This window comes from Oryzias melastigma, linkage group LG24 (genome assembly GCF_002922805.2).
Source record: "Oryzias melastigma strain HK-1 linkage group LG24, ASM292280v2, whole genome shotgun sequence".
Taxonomy (NCBI): Eukaryota; Metazoa; Chordata; class Actinopteri; order Beloniformes; family Adrianichthyidae; genus Oryzias; species Oryzias melastigma.
In genome coordinates, this window is record NC_050535.1 from 1,526,678 (window position 1) to 1,544,640 (window position 17,963).

Here is a 17,963-nt window from a genome sequence, read left to right on the forward strand (position 1 = left end):
ACAGGAATATTATTCCAGAATAAATCAACTTAAACCTTAAATAACTTTCAATGTTTTACTCCCAATAAGACCCCAAGATAACATCGGGTCATTAAAAACAATAAAATAAAAGGATCTGGAGGGCCGGATAGAATTACCTGGAGGGCCGGATCCGGCCCCCGGGCCTTGACTTTGACACGTGCTCCAAGATTAAAGTGATTAAAAAAGAATTTTAGGGAGAAAACTGGTGTCCCTGAGGGCTAATCTTCCTCTGCTGTCAGAAACTGAAATGAAGTTTGAAGGTTTGTTGTTTACAGACTTGATTCAGCTCTAAAACTGCTGATTGTCTCCTGGCATAAATCTGCTCTGATCCTCCGACTCGACTGCTTCTCATTCCACCAGCTGCAGTTCCTCTGAGACGACCTTTTGCTGGGTTAACAAAATGTCACGTCTGATTTCACTGTGGGCATCAAGTGACTCGAGTGCGGGCGCCAAGTCCCGCTGGAGCAGCCGACGCCAGCGCAGCGACCAAATGAAAGGCTCCTCGCATGCCAGCAGTCCCGATTCCTTTTGTCTGCATCCGTTTTTCCTGCCTTTTTCATTCAAACTCAACAAATCACGAACCAAACTAATCAATACCTCAGATTTAAGTCAGGTAAAGCTTTCAGCTGAATCTTTGCTTCATCACACTGAACTGAATCCTAGTTTCTCCCCTGCAGCAGCGAGTTGGAGACCCGCCAGCTTTAGAGCTGCTACAGGTGGAAATGCGTCTGCACAGGTGCACCATTGTACTCTATCTGGCCTTTTCTGGAAGATAGTGATCTCTGGATCCACAAGCTTTTCCTCCACACTCACACAGGCCCCTCTGTTCATCGGCGTAGACTTGGTTTCATCTATTCATTGGGTCAGTCAAGTCTTTTTAATCCAGTTTTGCTAATTCAACCTGATAGAAGAGCTCAAACTCACAGGAACGAAAAGGAAAATCTGAGAAGAAGTCTGCAGATACTGAGTAAACCCTAAAAATATGACGGAGCTGACGGTTCCTCTGGTCATTTAGGTATTAAAAATCATACAATCGCATCCCGGACGAGCCCCCAAATCATGTTTTGCTCTATACCAGATACCCTAGATCACATGTGTCAAAGTCAAGGCCCAGGGGCCGGATCCGGCCCTCCAGATCATTTTATTTTATTGTTATTAATGACCCGATGTTATCTTGGGCTTGTTTATCTCTTGTATAATTTTGACAAAAATATTTTTATGGAGAGTAAAATATTGAAAGTTATTTAAGGTTTAATGAAATTTATTCTGGAAAAATATTCCTGCCTTTTTACTATTCATAATTATGCTAAAAAGTTACAGTTTAAAAAAAATTAGCATTCTGCAGCTTTTTGGACAGTTTGCGTATTTACTAAGATTTTTTAGGCTATTTTGGAGTTTAGCTAATATTTCAGCTACATGCTAGCTGTTTTGGCTAAATTAGTTGGTTTTTTTTTAAAGTTTTTTTTAAGCTGTTTTATGATTCAGCTACATGCTAGCTGTCTTGCCTAACTTAAGTTTTTTTTTTTTTTTTTTTAGGCTTTTTTGGCATTTAGCTGATATTTTAGCTGTTTCAGCGTTTTCAGCTATCAGCACTAGCATCTTCAGAGGCCAATTCAGCTTACAACATTCACACTAGTATTATCACAGGTAATGCTATATATCTAGTTCATAATTATGTTTAAAAAGTTACAGTTTAAAGTTTTCAAAATGTATTTTTAGAGTGTTTAGTAAATGTTTATCCTCCTCAGTCCGTGACATAAGGTGTGTTTTGGATTTAGGCCCTTGTGTGATCGGGTTTGACACCCCTGATCTCGGTGTAGTGATGAGTATTCATTGAAGGAACTGGAGTTCCTGAAAGTGATGTAGATCTTCCTCATTGAAGCCTCCCTCATGTTGGATCTTTACAGACCTCTCGCTGTGTCTGTGTGACCCTCTTCATCATCCAGCGGCCTTAACGATGATGAAGAGGGTCACAGCGTGAGCCCCAGCTTCAACTATCTCAGCCTCTCAAACCTGTCGATAGTATGAGGGGGGCGGTCCTTAATATGACCCTGGGCTCTGCTCCACTGTAAATAACTCAGGAAAATGATTCGTGTGTGCACAGCGGGCCAATGCTAGTGTCATTCACGACTGAGAGGGGATGTGGTTGTAAATAACGTTTATAGTCTCCGGGCGTATACCATGTTTTATGCCTCTGCTGGTGGTGGCACATTGAGACGCATCAATAAGAAGCTCAGGAGAGTCACGTTTCTGCTCTCCATTGAACCAGGATTGATTCATACCTCAGTGGATGTGGAAATGTATCTCAGTGATGCAACGGCATGAGTCTATGCTGCAGACGCAGCCTCCCCCACTCCTGACTATACTATTGTCTCATCTGCAGAAACAACTAAACAAATACACTTTAAGGCTAAAAAACTCAAGAAAATGTGATTCTTTTTATGGGACGAAGCTGTTTTTCCTCAGAGGCTGCAGTTTAGAGCCTCTTGGGAGAGTGTCGTTAGAGGTTTAAGAAAGGGTTAATGATTAAACCCTAAAGAATGACTTGTGCTCTAATGAACTCTGAAGGTTTGAGAGATGAAAATCTGAATTTGAGGGAGAGACAATCAATAATGAGTCAGAAGGAAAGACGGATTCTTTCAAGGAAAACAAGATAAGAGGCACACAATACTGAAACGCTGTAAGAGGAAACATTTGTGGGTAGTTTCTAGTAATGGTTTAGTTTTACATTCCATTATCTCATGTATTTATTACATTTCAGGAAATAATTTGAGTTATATACTATAGTCATAGTTATAGACTTAAAGTTTATCTGACCAGCATGACCCACCCAGTCACACAGCAGTCACTCTGACTCTTGGTATAATAAATGTCATTGTAAGTGAAATTTTTCCTCATAACTGCTGGAGCTTCATTAATTATTTAAGCACTAATTCATTATTCTAACTGGTTTTATCCAATATATGTAAGGGAAAGTGCCGGACGAGTTAATGTCCGATAATGGACACGTCAAAGGGCGCTATCCCATAAAATACAACAATCACTGACAAAAGAAATAAATATATCAGCAATTGTATTATTTTTGACATTTAAATATGTTTTCACAAGAAAAGGACTTTTTTAACACTGGATTTACTCTGGTTCTTCAAGCATTCATTTATTTATTTAGGAATTTTTGCCAACAGGGTGAAGCAAATTCACACACTAAAATAACCAAAAACACAGAATTTTCATATAAATATTCCAAATAAATATAATAAAAGAGTAAATGTAATACAATAAAAAAGAGAAGTTCACATTTTCAAATTGACTTATGTTAAAAGATGAGAATTTGTTTTCAGTTAAAGATAAAAAGTCTATATGAGTACTGGAAGACATAAAAGTGTTTGTCAAAAACATATTTAGGAAAATGTACCAATTTTAGCTGTTTAAACTCTTAAGAACTGTGCGGGAAGTCGATCTCTCGACCGTCTGTTGACATCGTCTCCGTTGGGTCCCTGGTCTGTAGCCCCGCCCCCCGACTGTCAGTTAGTTGACATCGTCTCCGTTGGGTCTCTGGTCTGTAGCCCCGCCCCCCAACTGTCAGTTAGTTGACATCGTCTCCGATGGGTCTCTGGTCTGTAGCCCCGCCCCCCCGACTGTCAGTTAGTTGACATCGTCTTCGTTGGGTCCCTGGTCTGTAGCCCCGCCCCCCTGGCTTTCGGATTAGTGGTTTGTCCTGCCACCCCCATCTCATCCACATCAAAAACTTTGTCAGTCGGGTCCCATTCCATCTCCTTCCTCACTGCTATGAAATGTATGTTTTGTGTCATAAATGATGTTTTTGTTCCTCCAAGATTAAACTTTCTTCGTTCAACTTTTTCGTTGAAGCAAAAGTTTGATTCAAAGAAACAAAATCCATAAGTAGTTTTCTAGGTTCCAGAAATATCCACCATTAATCCTTAGTTTAGTTTATTACGGTTCCACGAGTCATTTGGGTATTAAAAAAAATACAATCTTATCCCGGACGAGCCCCCAAATGGTCTTGGGCTCCACCAGCTCCCCTTGACAGAGAGGGGAAGACCGGAGCCTGCTCCATCAGAAATGATCCTAAAGATGATGTACCCATAAACAGTTTTATTGTTTGTTTGTTGATCCATGTTTATTGGTGTTTTAGCTCGTCTCTGTCAAGGGGAGGGGGGTCAAACTCAATCGAACAAGGGGTCAAAATCCAAAACACACCTCAGGTCGAACAGGATAAACATTTATGAAACACTCTATTTTTAGGACTTAAAGCTGCACCTTTTTAACAACCTTTGAACTAGATATACAGCATTACCTGCTTGGGTGAATGCTGTAAGCTGAATTTGGCCGCTGAAGATGCTAGTGCTGATAGCTGAAGATGCTGAAATGGATAGCTAATAAAGCTGAAGCTGATAGCTGAAAACGCTGAAGCTGATAGCCAGCTAAAATATTAGCTAAATGCCAAATTAGCTTAAGAAACTAAAAAATAAATAAAAAATAGGTTATCCCAAAGAGCTAGCATGTTGCTGAAAAAATAACTAAAATTCAAAATATCATAAAAAACTGGAAAAGCCTAAATTAGCCAAAACAGCTAGCATGTTATAGCAAACCTAAGTTTTTTATTTTAGATTTTTATTTATTTAATTTTTTGCTAATTTGGCAATTAGCTAATATTTTCGCTGGCTATCAGCTTCAGCGTTTTTAGCTATCAATTTCAGCATCTTCAGCTGCCAAAGTCAGCTAATTCGACCTAATGTGAGTTTTGAATTTTTACCCCTTTTGCGATTGAGTTTGACACTCCTGGAATAGAGAATTCACCCAGATTGTTGTTTATGACTTTTTAATACATGTGAATTTTAAAAAAGTCACTAGCTCTAGACTGCAATAAACCTGCAGCTTCGTATCGATGCTGCAGGAGATTTCTGTGTTTCCAGAGGAGCCGTCTCGCCGTTGCTGCTGCTGTGAGGGCTTTAGCTGAACCGACTGGACAGACAAAAGCAGGCCTGATTGTGGCCTGTTGCTCTCTCCAGATCTCGTTACACTGCTGGGGACAAACAAGCTGCTCTGGATTTAGCAGCAACCCTCCCCACCGCGAGCTCAGACGATGACACAGGTAACTGCGGCTCAACCATCATCGGGAGATGGAGCAAACGGCTCGTGATGGAAGGTAAAATTGTAGCCTTGAGTCTGCTGCAGAGAAATGTGGAGAAAGGATATTGCTGCTTCTGAGCGGCACAATGTCCTTTTCAGTCTGACTCATCCAGGATTTTAATTGCATGCTTTGTGCTTGTTTTCCATTTTGGTTTAGACCCTCTCAGAAATGCGTCTCTGCATCCCTGCAGTAGCATTAATTTCCATCATTAACAGCTTTCCGAGACAATATTTAGGTTATTAGCTTACTTCCTTCCCTCTTGTGCACAAGTGGGTCTGACAGAAAAGCCTTGACATTAACTGGAATTGTACAATAAAACATTTTATCCGAGTGTCAGAGGATAAGCAATGACGGTTCCTCAAAGGTATGTGACATATTTAGCCGTTTTATGTTTAGCTTTAAAATAACAAAGAAACTAAACCAAACATCATTTTTCCAGAAGCACATCTATACCTGAATTTAACCACCAACAAATAAAATGCACAAGATAATTATCAACAAAGAGCAGAAAAAGAATAAGAATTTGACCACATTATACAAGATAACAATCAACTAAGAGCGGAAAAAGAAAATTGACCATAATATACCAGATAATAATCAATAATAGAGGAAAAAGAAAAAAAAAATGGACCACATTATACTAGATGATCATCAATAAAAAGGGAAAAAAGAAGCGTAAATTGACTGAAATATACCAGATAATAATCAGCATGAACAAAATAAGAGTAAATTGACTAAAAAATATCAGATGATCATCAATAAACAACAAAAAAGAAGAGTAAATTGTCCAAAATACACAGATACTCATGAATAAAGAGCGGAAAAAGAAGAGTAAATTGACTGAAGAACGCAAAGTGATCATCAACAAAGAGTGGGACAAAGAAAGTAAATTGGCCAAAATATGCCAGATAATCATCAACAAAGGGTAGAGAAAAAGAGTAAATTGACTGAAATATACTAGATAATCATCAATAAAGAGTGAAAAAACAAGAAAATTGACTAAAATATACCAGTTAATCATCAACAAAAGAGCGGAATAAAAAGACTAAATTGACTGAAATACACCAGATAATCACCAATAAAGAGTCACAGTAATGTAGGAAGATCCACCAAACCAACTTAGATCAATTTGTGCTCAATTTAAAACCAAATAGTCTGACTTTCCATTCAGAGAAAAACCTCCAGAACACATCAGACAAAGTGTCAGAAAAGATGAGCTCAGATAATGGACGCTGAGATGTTGCTGAGAGAGACACTCATCTAGGAATCTGATTCAAAGACGGGATTCTTGGAGGTATTCTAAGGAAGTTTCTGGAACGCCTTCTGTGGTGCATCTGTGGTGTTTGTCCGGCAGGAATGCTTCAGTTTTGTGAGTAGATTGAGCTCCAGAGCAGTTTGGCTGCAGTGAAGGACGTGACAGAGGACAACCTGACTGACACACAGAAGATCAGGGGTTTGGACGGGAAATGGATTTGTGTCCTTATTCACCTTAAGACGACTGCAGAGGTCAGATTTAATCTTTACAGACACAGTTTGTTTTTCTAAGCTTTGAAGTGTTTTAACGTAAAAGTTTCTGATCTTTTCTGCTTTTTTTTCCTCCGTTCACAGAGTTAACATTTTTTATGAACCAAGAATTGACAATCTTCAAATTTTCGCAAAATATGGGAAAAAAAAAATCTGGCGCCAGCTACAATCATACAATCACAACTGAAAGTCCATTGACCTTTGACCTCAGGTAGGGACCGCCATCTTGAAAAAAAAAATCACTTTTAGAACCTTTTACAAATTTAAACTCCTACGGATTTCAATCTATGGCCTCTTAACTCCTCGAGCATCATTAGGAAGCTACTTGTTGGTTTAAAAGTTTGTAGATCTTAACAGCTTTAGCATAGTAAGCTAGCATGAAAACCTTTTTTTATTGGTCGCATATCTTTTGCTGGGAAAATATAATACATGGATTGTTAGTTCAAGCTGAACAAAACGATATGACATACGATAGGAAAATATTTGATTTGTGGGCGTGGTTAACAAAAACCTCAGTTGCTAAGGAAATCCAAAAATGTACTTTAGCCAATTCTTCTAAAAAGGACATCGATCTGTCCGTCACCATCAGGCAACCAAAAAATAAAATGGTTGCTATGGAGATAAAACCAACACAAAAGCCGCCATTTTGAAAAAAGTGTTTTGTTTATGAATTTGTCACCTGCAGCTCTAATTATTATTTTTTATTATTATTTTAGTGACCTTTTCAGCAGAAGTATTCTAATTTCGTTTTTTCTACATTACTTTTCAAATCAAATCAAACTTTATTTAAAAAGCACTTGTGTGCTTCACATAATAGAAACATATTTTGACAGATTACTTCTTTTTTGTTCCAAAAAACAATTATTAAACCTTTAAACAGAAATATAATTTTATGTTGATTGTTTTGAAAAATTTTAGAAGATACAGTAGTTATTTGGAGAAAAAGGGCACATCAGAAGAAAACTGAGCGTCGTTCCCCCAACCTCAGAGGGTGTGACTTATTTAAGCTTCTGATGCTCCAATCACGCCGACCTCGTCTGAAAATGTGGAGACGGCGGCTCTGATCAGCCTCTGATGACGGAGCGCTACAGCAGATGCTTTAGATGCCGTTTCTGTCCAGTTTTTGTCTGGATTCTTCTTCTGAAAGTGTCTGACGGCGCGTGTGCTCCGTAACGACTCACATGAATCATAAACCCTGTGGGCGGGGCAGGGGGGGGGGCATCAGTTCATCAAAGGTCAGACGGGCAGCCCACACAGCAACAAACCATGGAGCTGCAAAAATCATTAGTCACTGCTCCAAAACAATGTGAGCCGCCGGAGCTCAGGAGGCAAAGCTTTGGTTCTCGTTAAGAAAGCTCCTCTGTCGCAGGATTTCACCACGAAAACCTTCATCGCACTCCGACAAGTCCTTCAACTAACAAGAGTTAACGGTTGAAGAGGAGAAAATAACATTCATTTGTTACTATTATTACCGTTTTTAATTTCTTTTTCATTTAATCTTGACAAATGTTTTTCCTTCCCTCAGTTCTCATAAAACACTTCTATAAGTCTCTGCTTTTCCTTCTATTGAAGCTGAAGTGATCTTCACACAACCTTCACATCAAATGGATCCTCATGAAGTGTGAAGGGAAAGCGCTTAAGAGGCAAGTCATGAAAAATGCACGTCTGGAGTCTTGACTGCTGTCTTTCTTTGACCTCACGTCATCTCTCTATTCTTCTTCTATTCATCTAAAGCTGTCATAGGCGGTCGCCTAATGTGGATAGAAAGGATGTATCTGATAGAGCTCGATTCAAAGATCCTTATACTCCTCGGCGGTGGTTAGTTTGAGGGATTCATGGCTTCATCTCTCAGGAATAGCTTTTTAACTTTTGCTCTTGTGCATTTGTGTTTTTCCACACAGCAGCCATAAAAATAAAGAAATGAGACCCTACATTGTGTGTAGGTAAAAAACAAACAAAAAACACTTAAAACAAAGACTGCTAGAAAAAAATCTGATATCAAAGTATGAAAATCCAACTTTATCAAATGGACATCAAATTAATTTCCTTTAAAAATGACTAATGAATTCTTTATCTTTGTTTTCCAACCACACAGGGATGGATGAAAGAAAATGATGGATAGAAAAAGTGCAAGTAAAAAAACAACAAGTTTGTCTTGTAAACAGCATTACCATTTATGGTCTTAAAGCTAAATAAATAATAAATGTCTGGATTGTGTCCATGTAGGTCAGAGGTCAGCAGCCTCCATTGTGGCTCTTTAGCTTTGAACAGAAGTGCAAATCATTTCAATCTATAATGTTGTTCTGGTTACTTTTTTTAGTTAATCATGTTTCCAAATTATGTTTGGATTCCTAATATGTCAGATAAATGATAAAAGCTTTCGTCTTTTGTTATTAGAACAAAATGTAAGCGTATTTTATCATCTACTGCAGCACGAGTCAAGGAATTCAATGGAAATGTATGGATTTAAAAAAATGAATTCTACTGCAAATATGTTTATATTTGATTTTAAAAGGCAAAAAAGTATTTTGTGTATCAAGATCATAAAATACTTTTCTTCGGTTTCTTGTATTTTTATTTAACTGAATCAGCAGGAAGATATTATTGGACACAAGGTGAGCTTTATTTTGAAAGGAGCTTTAAAACATAAACAAATAAAACTGTTATAATTTAGTAACTATGTGAAAGCTGTACGGTCTAGTGACCAAATAAACACAAATAAAGTGTATTTTTATGACTCTCATTGGGTTTTGGTTGGTAAAATTGGTTCTTTTACGGCTAAAGGTGGCAGATCTCAGATTTAGGTAGAAGTTGGTTGAATATTTATGTATTGATCGGTGGATCATGTATTTAGACTCATGTCAAAGATACACACCTCCTTTGGTTATTGACCAGCAAAACACTTCCATTAAATAAGACCTCACAGGTGCGGACACCTGGGGCTTATGGGTAAATGTCACAAGACAGGAAGTTCAGAATGCGGACAGAGCGTGAATCAGTCCATCAAACCTAGAAAACATACAAATACCAAACTCTTCTCTCTTACCTTTGGCGTTTTACAGAACTTTCCGTTTCTGGCATCTTTTATGGACGCTATATCCAGCAGGTCCGTGTCCTGAAACGGAGAAGAGGGAGAGCTCATCAAATCTCCGTTCAGAGAAAAAAAGACATTCTGCTGAAGGATCTTTGGATGCAGAACATTTGGAGGACTTTTTCCAGTTTCACACCTGCCACCTGCGGCCGACGGCTGCCAGCGAGGATGTATGTGTGAGTGGGCTTAAGGACACGGTTCCTCACATGGAAAATATTCAGCGACAACTTATGCATCCGAATGACACGAATGTTCCTGTCTTATAGAAGTACATGAGAACGATACAGTGAACTCATCCATTCACTTCATTTACCAGGATATTTTATAGACCCACTCCAATGAAAACGGTGTTTTTAGTGTGTTCATTTTTTATAATAGCATTTACGAGTGTTACGTCCTCTCCAGGTAAACCTGCCTCAGGTTTAGAGGAGAAAATACAAAAAGGGACACCGATGAGAATTAAAGGAACACGGTTTATTAGACGAAGGAAATCCTGTGAAATGAGAGAACAAAACCCGAATCATCAGTCCAAATAATCCAAACAAAAAGACAAACTACCAGGAATTGGAACTTTGAACAAACATAAAATGAGTCATGGAGACTGCCGACCCGGCCAAGTCGACCGTCGGAGTCAAAAAAACTACCTAAAGAAAACAAATAAACAAAGCCCACAAACTAAGACTACCAACCAAAACTAAAACAACAAAACCCAGCAGGGTAAGACTGCTGAGGACAAAGAGGGAAAAAGAACAAAACAAACCAGCAAAACTGAAAGTAGAACCCAAATACTACCCAGCATGCTGCTCTGCTCCCTCCTCCTCCTCCGCCTTACCTGGCAGGTGATGTTCAACATCATCTGCCCCACCGGCCAGACGAGGTGCAGCACAGCAGCAGCAGGACGTAACAATGAGAACTTTGTTATAAAAACTCTGATTCAAAAGAAGCTCTCAGTAACGGGGAGAGGAAGAGGGGCGGAGTTACAGTCCAACCACTATTGTCGCTCTGCAGAAAGTAGGTACCATAGAAACCGGATTTTGGCTAAAAGAGGCTTGAACATAATTAAAGATGATTGGGAACGCTGTGAAGATGATGGAGTGTTCGACTGCAGGTTGGATTTGTTCATATTCTAAAAAAAAAGTGGGTTTCTTTATTTACACTCCTGCCTTAGTGACACAGTGGACGGGGAGTTTGATCTTCAGGCTCCGGCGTTCCACACATTTTCCTGCCAGATTTAAAGTGGGACGAAATGAAGCAAAGTGGAGCAAACCTCCCTGTTCTCCAGAGCCCCCCCAGGCTTTGATATGAGTCCAGGAACATGCAACTCCAAATGATCAGAAGAGGGGCAGCAGCTTGTCAAACATTCATTCATCCGTCTGTTCAAAAAAACGAAATGAACCTTCTTTAAGTTAACACTTCCTTATCGTTCGGAGCGATCGCTGCTTTCATTACTGTGGAAAAGAGTCGGAGCGTGAAGTGAAAAATTAACCCGACTGAGCCCAGAGTCCACAGGCAGATAAGAGCCCGACTCAATCTTCAATCCCTGTTTCCATGGATCTGCACCTGAACATTCCTCCAGAATAGATGATTCCTTCAATGCAAACATGAAGACTGCAGGATTTTGTTCAGACATATTTTGTAAGAATGAAACAGAACGGAGCGGCTCCTTTGCTGCACTGGAAGAGCATCTGTGTTCTGTACTCTGCAGAGCATCAATTATGCTGGCCCTGCTCGCAGAGAAGAGAGGCTCCGAGTCAAAGGTTAACGCCTACATCAGGCCCGCCTTTGAAGTCTCTTTGAGGTGGAGCTCCACATGGGGCCTGGTGCAGCGGCGGGGCTTCAGGATGCAGCCTGCTGATGGGCTTTTTTCTGCCCTGCAGCCTGCAAAGTTAAAGCACCTCTGAGCTGGTTAAAGCATGGCGGCTAAACTCTTTAAAGAGGGAAATAAAACGAACTCAACGCTGAAGCTGAGGGACCAAATGAAGACCCTTTAACTTCAGGGTTTGCTGTTAGCGTGCTGAGTTTTATTTTATCACATTCGTTTAAAACACAATAGTGACTATAATGCAGCCGGCATGATGCAAACTCACCAGAAAGTAATTTGTGTGTACCAGATAGTAGCTAATGCTCACTAGATAGTAACTTTTTTGCACAAGTAACTTATAAGCACCAGATAGTAACTTGTAAGCACCAAATAGTAACTGATGCTCACCAGATAATAACTTGTGCACACCAGATAGTGACTGGGATGTACCCGATAGTAAGTTGTGCACACCCAATAGTAGCTTGTATGCACCAAGAAAGTAATTTGTGTGCACCATATAGTATCTTGTACACACCAGATAGTAATTTACATGCACCATATAGTATCTTGTACACACCAGATAGTAATTTACATGCACCATATAGTAACTTGTACACACCAGATAGTAATTTACATGCACCATATAGTAACTTGTACACACCAGATAGTAATTTACATGCACCATATAGTAACTTGTGGGCACCAGATAGTAATTTACACGCACCAGATAGTAACTTGTACACACCAGATAGTAATTTACATGCACCAGATAGTAACTTGTGGGCACCAGATAGTAATTTACACGCACCAGATAGTAATTTGTGCACACCATGCAGTAACCTGTGCACACTAGATAGTAACTAGTAGGTGGCCAATAGTAAGTGGTGCACACCAGATAGTAATTGCTGGACACCAAATACTGTAGTAACTGATGCTCACCAGATAACAACTGGCGCACACCAGATAGTGACTGGTATGCACCAGATAGTAACTGGTATGCACCAAGAAAGTAATTTGTGCGCACCAGATAGTAACTGATATGCACCATAAAGCAACTTTTACACACCAGAGAGTAACTGATGTGAACCAATTACTATGTGGTGTGTATAAAAAACTTTTTTTATACCTATAATGTCCTTTTTGGGGCATTCTGATTTTTTTTTTAGCTATTTTAAGCACTAAAACCTTCTTGCCTTTCATCTTTTGAACTTTTTTTTCATTCATTCCCAGAAGTCTTTTGAAAATGACATTTTTAGCCAAAATCAAAACCACTTTTTATAGGACAGGGCAACCCCGCCCCTCTTCCCCTCCCTGTTCTTGAGAGCTTGGAGCAGGAAGCCTGTGGTGTTCTTTTACCATGATCATCTTCATTTTTTGTCTTGATTCACAATAATTTGAATTTAAAAATTCCCTGAAATCTAATTTCAGTCTTAATTTTCTTCCATCATCAAAATAATGCCATAAGAAACAATATTTCTTTGCTTTCCGCCCCCTCTCCTCTCTGTGTTCATCTGACCATCATTTGAGTCCGGCGCTCACAGCGTTTCTGTGCATCCACAGCCCATTATGATCCACAGCACGTTCAGGAAGCAGGCCGGGCCAGAAGCTGCAGAAATTAATGAACATGCTTAACCTGTGCTGGCCCAGGGCTCTGCTCTGCCGTGTTTGTCTCAGCTGTGCACTATAGTTAACTCAACAGCTGCAACACGCTCCACTTTAGCATGAAGCACAGCCACAACAGCGGGAGACTGACCTACATGCAGACTGGAGAACGTCTCCAAACCTGCGGAGACACGTGGACAAAACCCTCTGCATCCTGGAAGAGTGACAGACACGAGAGCGTCCTCCTCCCAGCAGCTCCTGACCAGGTTTAAGGTTTAAACGGCGTCCTTCGCTCTTTGAAGACGGGCGCTTTCGCAGCTTTAATGATGCGAGCGGGTGGAGGACAGGAGACAAAGCCAGCGGGGATGATGACAAACTGTCCGGATTATTAGCCTCCACGTTTTAAGGGACTCCGTAGGCCTGAGTGTAATTGGTGAACTAAGACGCACCGGGGACGTGAAGACGTATGGAACCAGTGATGAAAAAAGAGCTTTTTGGCTGTAATTAAACATATTCCTGCTGGGTTTTAGATTAACTGCACATCCATGAATGAACACAACCTGAAAGATAATCACTGAGATTATATGAACTGCAGAAAATGGAGTTATTTGAGGCTAAAGTCTCACTCTGGTACAGAGCTTTACGTTTTGTTTGCAATGCGTTGCATCACATTTTAGTTATGCTGCAATTTACCAACAACGCTCACTAAAGCTGGCAGGTGGAGACGAGACGAGACGCTGGGATTAAAATTCACAAAGTTTAAAAATACAGCAGAACATTTCTGAGTTCTGTTGAGTTGATTGTTAGCAGAAGAGATAAAAAGAAAACTAATAACATGAAGAAAGTGTTTATAAGTGCAAATATAGAGATATCTGGTAATATTTGAAACTCAGTGATTTTTGATTCATAAATGAGAACTAAGGGTGGAGGACAATGTGATTCAATGAGATATCGCGACACTTCACTTGTGTTGATTAAAAAGTATTTTTTTTTTCATTTGCTCCTGATTCACAACAATTGGAAAAAAATAAATACTCTGACTTTCTTTATATGTTCCCTCCACCATGAGAAAAACGGCTCCAGAACATCTTAAAACAACATTTAATCAGAGTGGGTTTTTAACATGTTTGTCTTCAATGACCTTTTCATTTTGGATTAAATTTACATATTAGACGTGTCAACGCCTTACGGCCGTAGGACTTTGTTTACTTTATTCAGTTGAAAATATTAAGATTTGTTTTATATGAAAAAGGACGTCTTATCTTTCCTCACATTTAATATTTAAACCTTTTCAACTTGTTTTAAATCAGTTGTGGATGATGGACTCATTTTTATGTATTTTATTAATCTATTTTATTTTATTCTATTTTATTTTTTCTTCCAGGTTGAAACATTAATCCATCCATCATCCATACGTATATTCATCCATCTATCATCCATCCATAAATCCATCCATCATCCATCCATCATCCATCTATCATCCATCTATCATCCATCATCCATCTATCATCCATCTATCATCCATCATCCATCTATCATCCATCCATAAATCTATCCATCATCCATCCATCCATCATCCATCTATCATCCATCCATAAATCCATCCATCATCCATCCATCATGCATCTATCATCCATCTATCATCCATCATCCATCTATCATCCATCCATAAATCTATCCATCATCCATCATCCATCCATCCATCCATCATCCATCTATCATCCATCTATCATCCATCATCCATCTATCATCCATCATCCATCTATCATCCATCCATAAATCCATCCATCATCCATCTATCATCCATCATCCATCCATACATGTTTTTATAAAGCTATAGTAACAAATTAATTTCCACATTGGGGATTCTATTCTATTCTATTCCATTCTTTTCTATTCTTTTCTATTCTATTCTATTCTATTCTATTCTATTCTATTCTATTCTATTCTATTCTATTCTATTCTATTCTATTCTATTCTATTCTATCCAGATCTCTGATCCAAATCTGTGTTTCTATAAACAGTTTTTGCTGGAATACAAATGAACCCTCCACCGCTGAGAGGCCCTCCTCCGGGCTCAGCTGCCCCGGAAACATCTCCTCACGATGGGAAGTGGTTGTTGGAGAGCTCCACTCGGACCTGGATTGAATATCAGCTGGTCTGTGATCCTCATGGAGCCCCTCCTACAGCAAACAGAGGAGGAGCCCCCAGCCCCCCCCCCTGCTGTGGCAGACAGAGCACAGATGCATTTCTGCGTTTCAAAGAACTCCAAACCGCCAGTTTTAGGTCTGTCTTTTGAGAGGACCAAGATTCAAGATGACGTGTCATAAATATTTTCTGCGGATCATCTATTTCTCATGAGCTGGAGCGCCGGGGTTTCATCTAATTTCCCAAATTGCTGCCTCCTTGTCATCTCTCCTCTCCGTCCTCCTGGCTCCGACGAACAGATCAATATCGGCAAAACATTTGAACATTTTTTATCTGTAAGAAATCAGGAGCGACCAGACTTCCCGAATCTCTCATGGATTTCTCCTGTGAGCCGCAGCGCCGCACGTCAAAGCTAGCAAAAAAACACATCAAATCTGTCAACTTTTAATACATCTTTCATGTCACTGTCCTCGTATTTCCACAAATGAAAAGATCAGGACATTCAGCTTCAATCTGACTCCATCCCATAATTTAGACACTAAAACATTAATATGTTTTATTTAATTAACCTTTTTTTATCACTCAACTCTTAAACAGAGCGCGTCTTTAAATTACCTTGAACAATTAAATAAAAACAGCGAAACTATGAACAAATAGAAACAGAATTTAAACACGTTTGAATGAAATAAAAACAGCAGGATGGGGTCAATATAAAGAAAAGAAATTGTAAATTTGAAATACTTTTAAACTCGAAAATACACATTATGAACTTAAAATAAATATTAAATATTTTATTAATTTAGAATCACAGAAAGCTTTAATAAAAGACTATGTGTTTATTAGTAAATGTTGCTGTTTTGGATTTTCAAGAAGACTTTTAGTTTTTCAGAGTTGACCCTAATTTGGGGGCGGAGCTTCGAGCCCATTGGCTACCAAAACATGGTTGACATCAGGTGACAGCGGTTATGATGACGTCATTTCCTCTCTATAACGGCGGCAGTTGTTGATGCCAAGATGGTGGCGAATATCACAATTTGGTGAAACTAGTAATTATCAACATCTGTTCTTTTAGATGGAGTGTCATAAAAATATACATAAACTACTATATTTTCTGTGCCTTCCACCCTTTTTCATGCAAAGAAAAAGGGTATCAAATATCAAACATCTGATTGGCTGGTCCAGGCAGCACACGGCGGGGTGACAGTGAAAGGCTGCTGATTGGTTGATTTATTTTGAAAAGCAAATGAATCGTAACTTGGGTTTTGCCGTTGTAGATCAGTGTACACGTTCGCTTGACAATTTTTTTCTACAGTTCTAAAACAGTTTTTCAGACACAAATTTCTTGCAACAGGTTCAAAACTGTCGTACAGACGGAGAACTGTTTTTCTACAGATACAAAATCCTTTTACAGACTCACAAATCTTTTATAACAAGTACAAAAACTTTTGCAGCTAATCTAACTCCATAATTTGAGGCCAGACAGCATCACCGTGATGAAAAGACCAGAGGAAATACATCTGAAGATGATCAGGGTTTAATTTCTGCTCCTGGGGTTTTCTTACAGGTGTTCTTGCTAGTTTGCTTCACTGCTTAAAATGTGGTAAACGGTACATTTAGAGACTGTAAACTGCTGGATGGAGAGGAAGGCAGGTGTCCGAGCAGAGGAGCGGTGAGGCAGAGATGGAGCGCGACGGCGAGGAGCAGCAGAGACGACACAGGATGATGGACAGCTGAGCGAAGCTGCTTTGTTTTGCTATTTATCAGCTCCTCCAGCATCCTCCACTACTCCTCATCCGTCATCATGTTCATGTGTGTCAGAGATTTCATTAGTTGAGCAATGAAATTACGGGCTGAGTGTTTCCAGTGACTAAACCCTCAAAGATGACAGACCGCCGACAAAAACGCTTCAGAGTTTCCTCAGTTTGTGAATCTGTGCCTTCACCTGATGTACGGAGCAAAGATTCATGCGGCCTTTTGTCTCCGCGCTGGTCGCTCTGTGAAGCGTGTCGACAGCTGATATCTGCTATCAGCCGGCGCCACGCTCCCACGCCGCTCCACCTCAGCGCTGCCGTTCATCTGTTGATCTGTCCCTGCGGCATGACTCCGCTTTGCCCCCAGATTTCACCATTCTTGCATTTGTTCATGAAAACAACTGAATCTATATTTATGTTACACTGCGATGGCAGTAAACAGGAAGTAGGCGGGGCAAAACGTTGTATTGATGACATAACAGCACTTTACAACAAAGCTTTTGATTAGGAATCAGATTTTCAGGCGTGATTGAAGTCGGATGTTGCATTCCAGTTCAGGATCAGATACTGTCTGTTTATAATCATTAATCAGCTTTATGCATTTCAAGCTTAATGTCACAGAAAAAAACTAAAAAACTAAAGCTTTACAAGACTCTTCAGCCCTTTATTATGAGGCCAGAACAGTGTCATAATTCAGAAATGTACAGAGTCACAAATCCACACACTCTGTTCGGAATTATGAGACTCTTCTGGCCTAATATGTTTTTAGCTAAAATAAATCTGTGTCAATGTCTAGAACATAGTTTCTGCAGAGCAGCAGTGGTTCACGCTATGTTCACTTCTAATGAAAAGTCAATGTTAAATATCATA

At 39.5% G+C, this 17,963-nt stretch overlaps 1 protein-coding gene across 5 annotated transcripts in view; it reads right to left on the minus strand.

Moving 5' to 3' along the window:
* LOC112158335 (1-phosphatidylinositol 4,5-bisphosphate phosphodiesterase beta-1) overlaps window positions 1-17,963 on the minus strand; it is a 123,393-nt gene that overhangs the window by 70,066 nt on the left and 35,364 nt on the right. For all 5 annotated transcript variants that reach the window (XM_036210630.1, XM_024291634.2, XM_024291635.2 and 2 more), the window contains exon 3: window positions 9,747-9,815. In XM_036210630.1, the coding sequence (XP_036066523.1) occupies window positions 9,747-9,815 (69 nt within the window). The remainder of the gene's footprint in view (window positions 1-9,746; window positions 9,816-17,963) is intronic.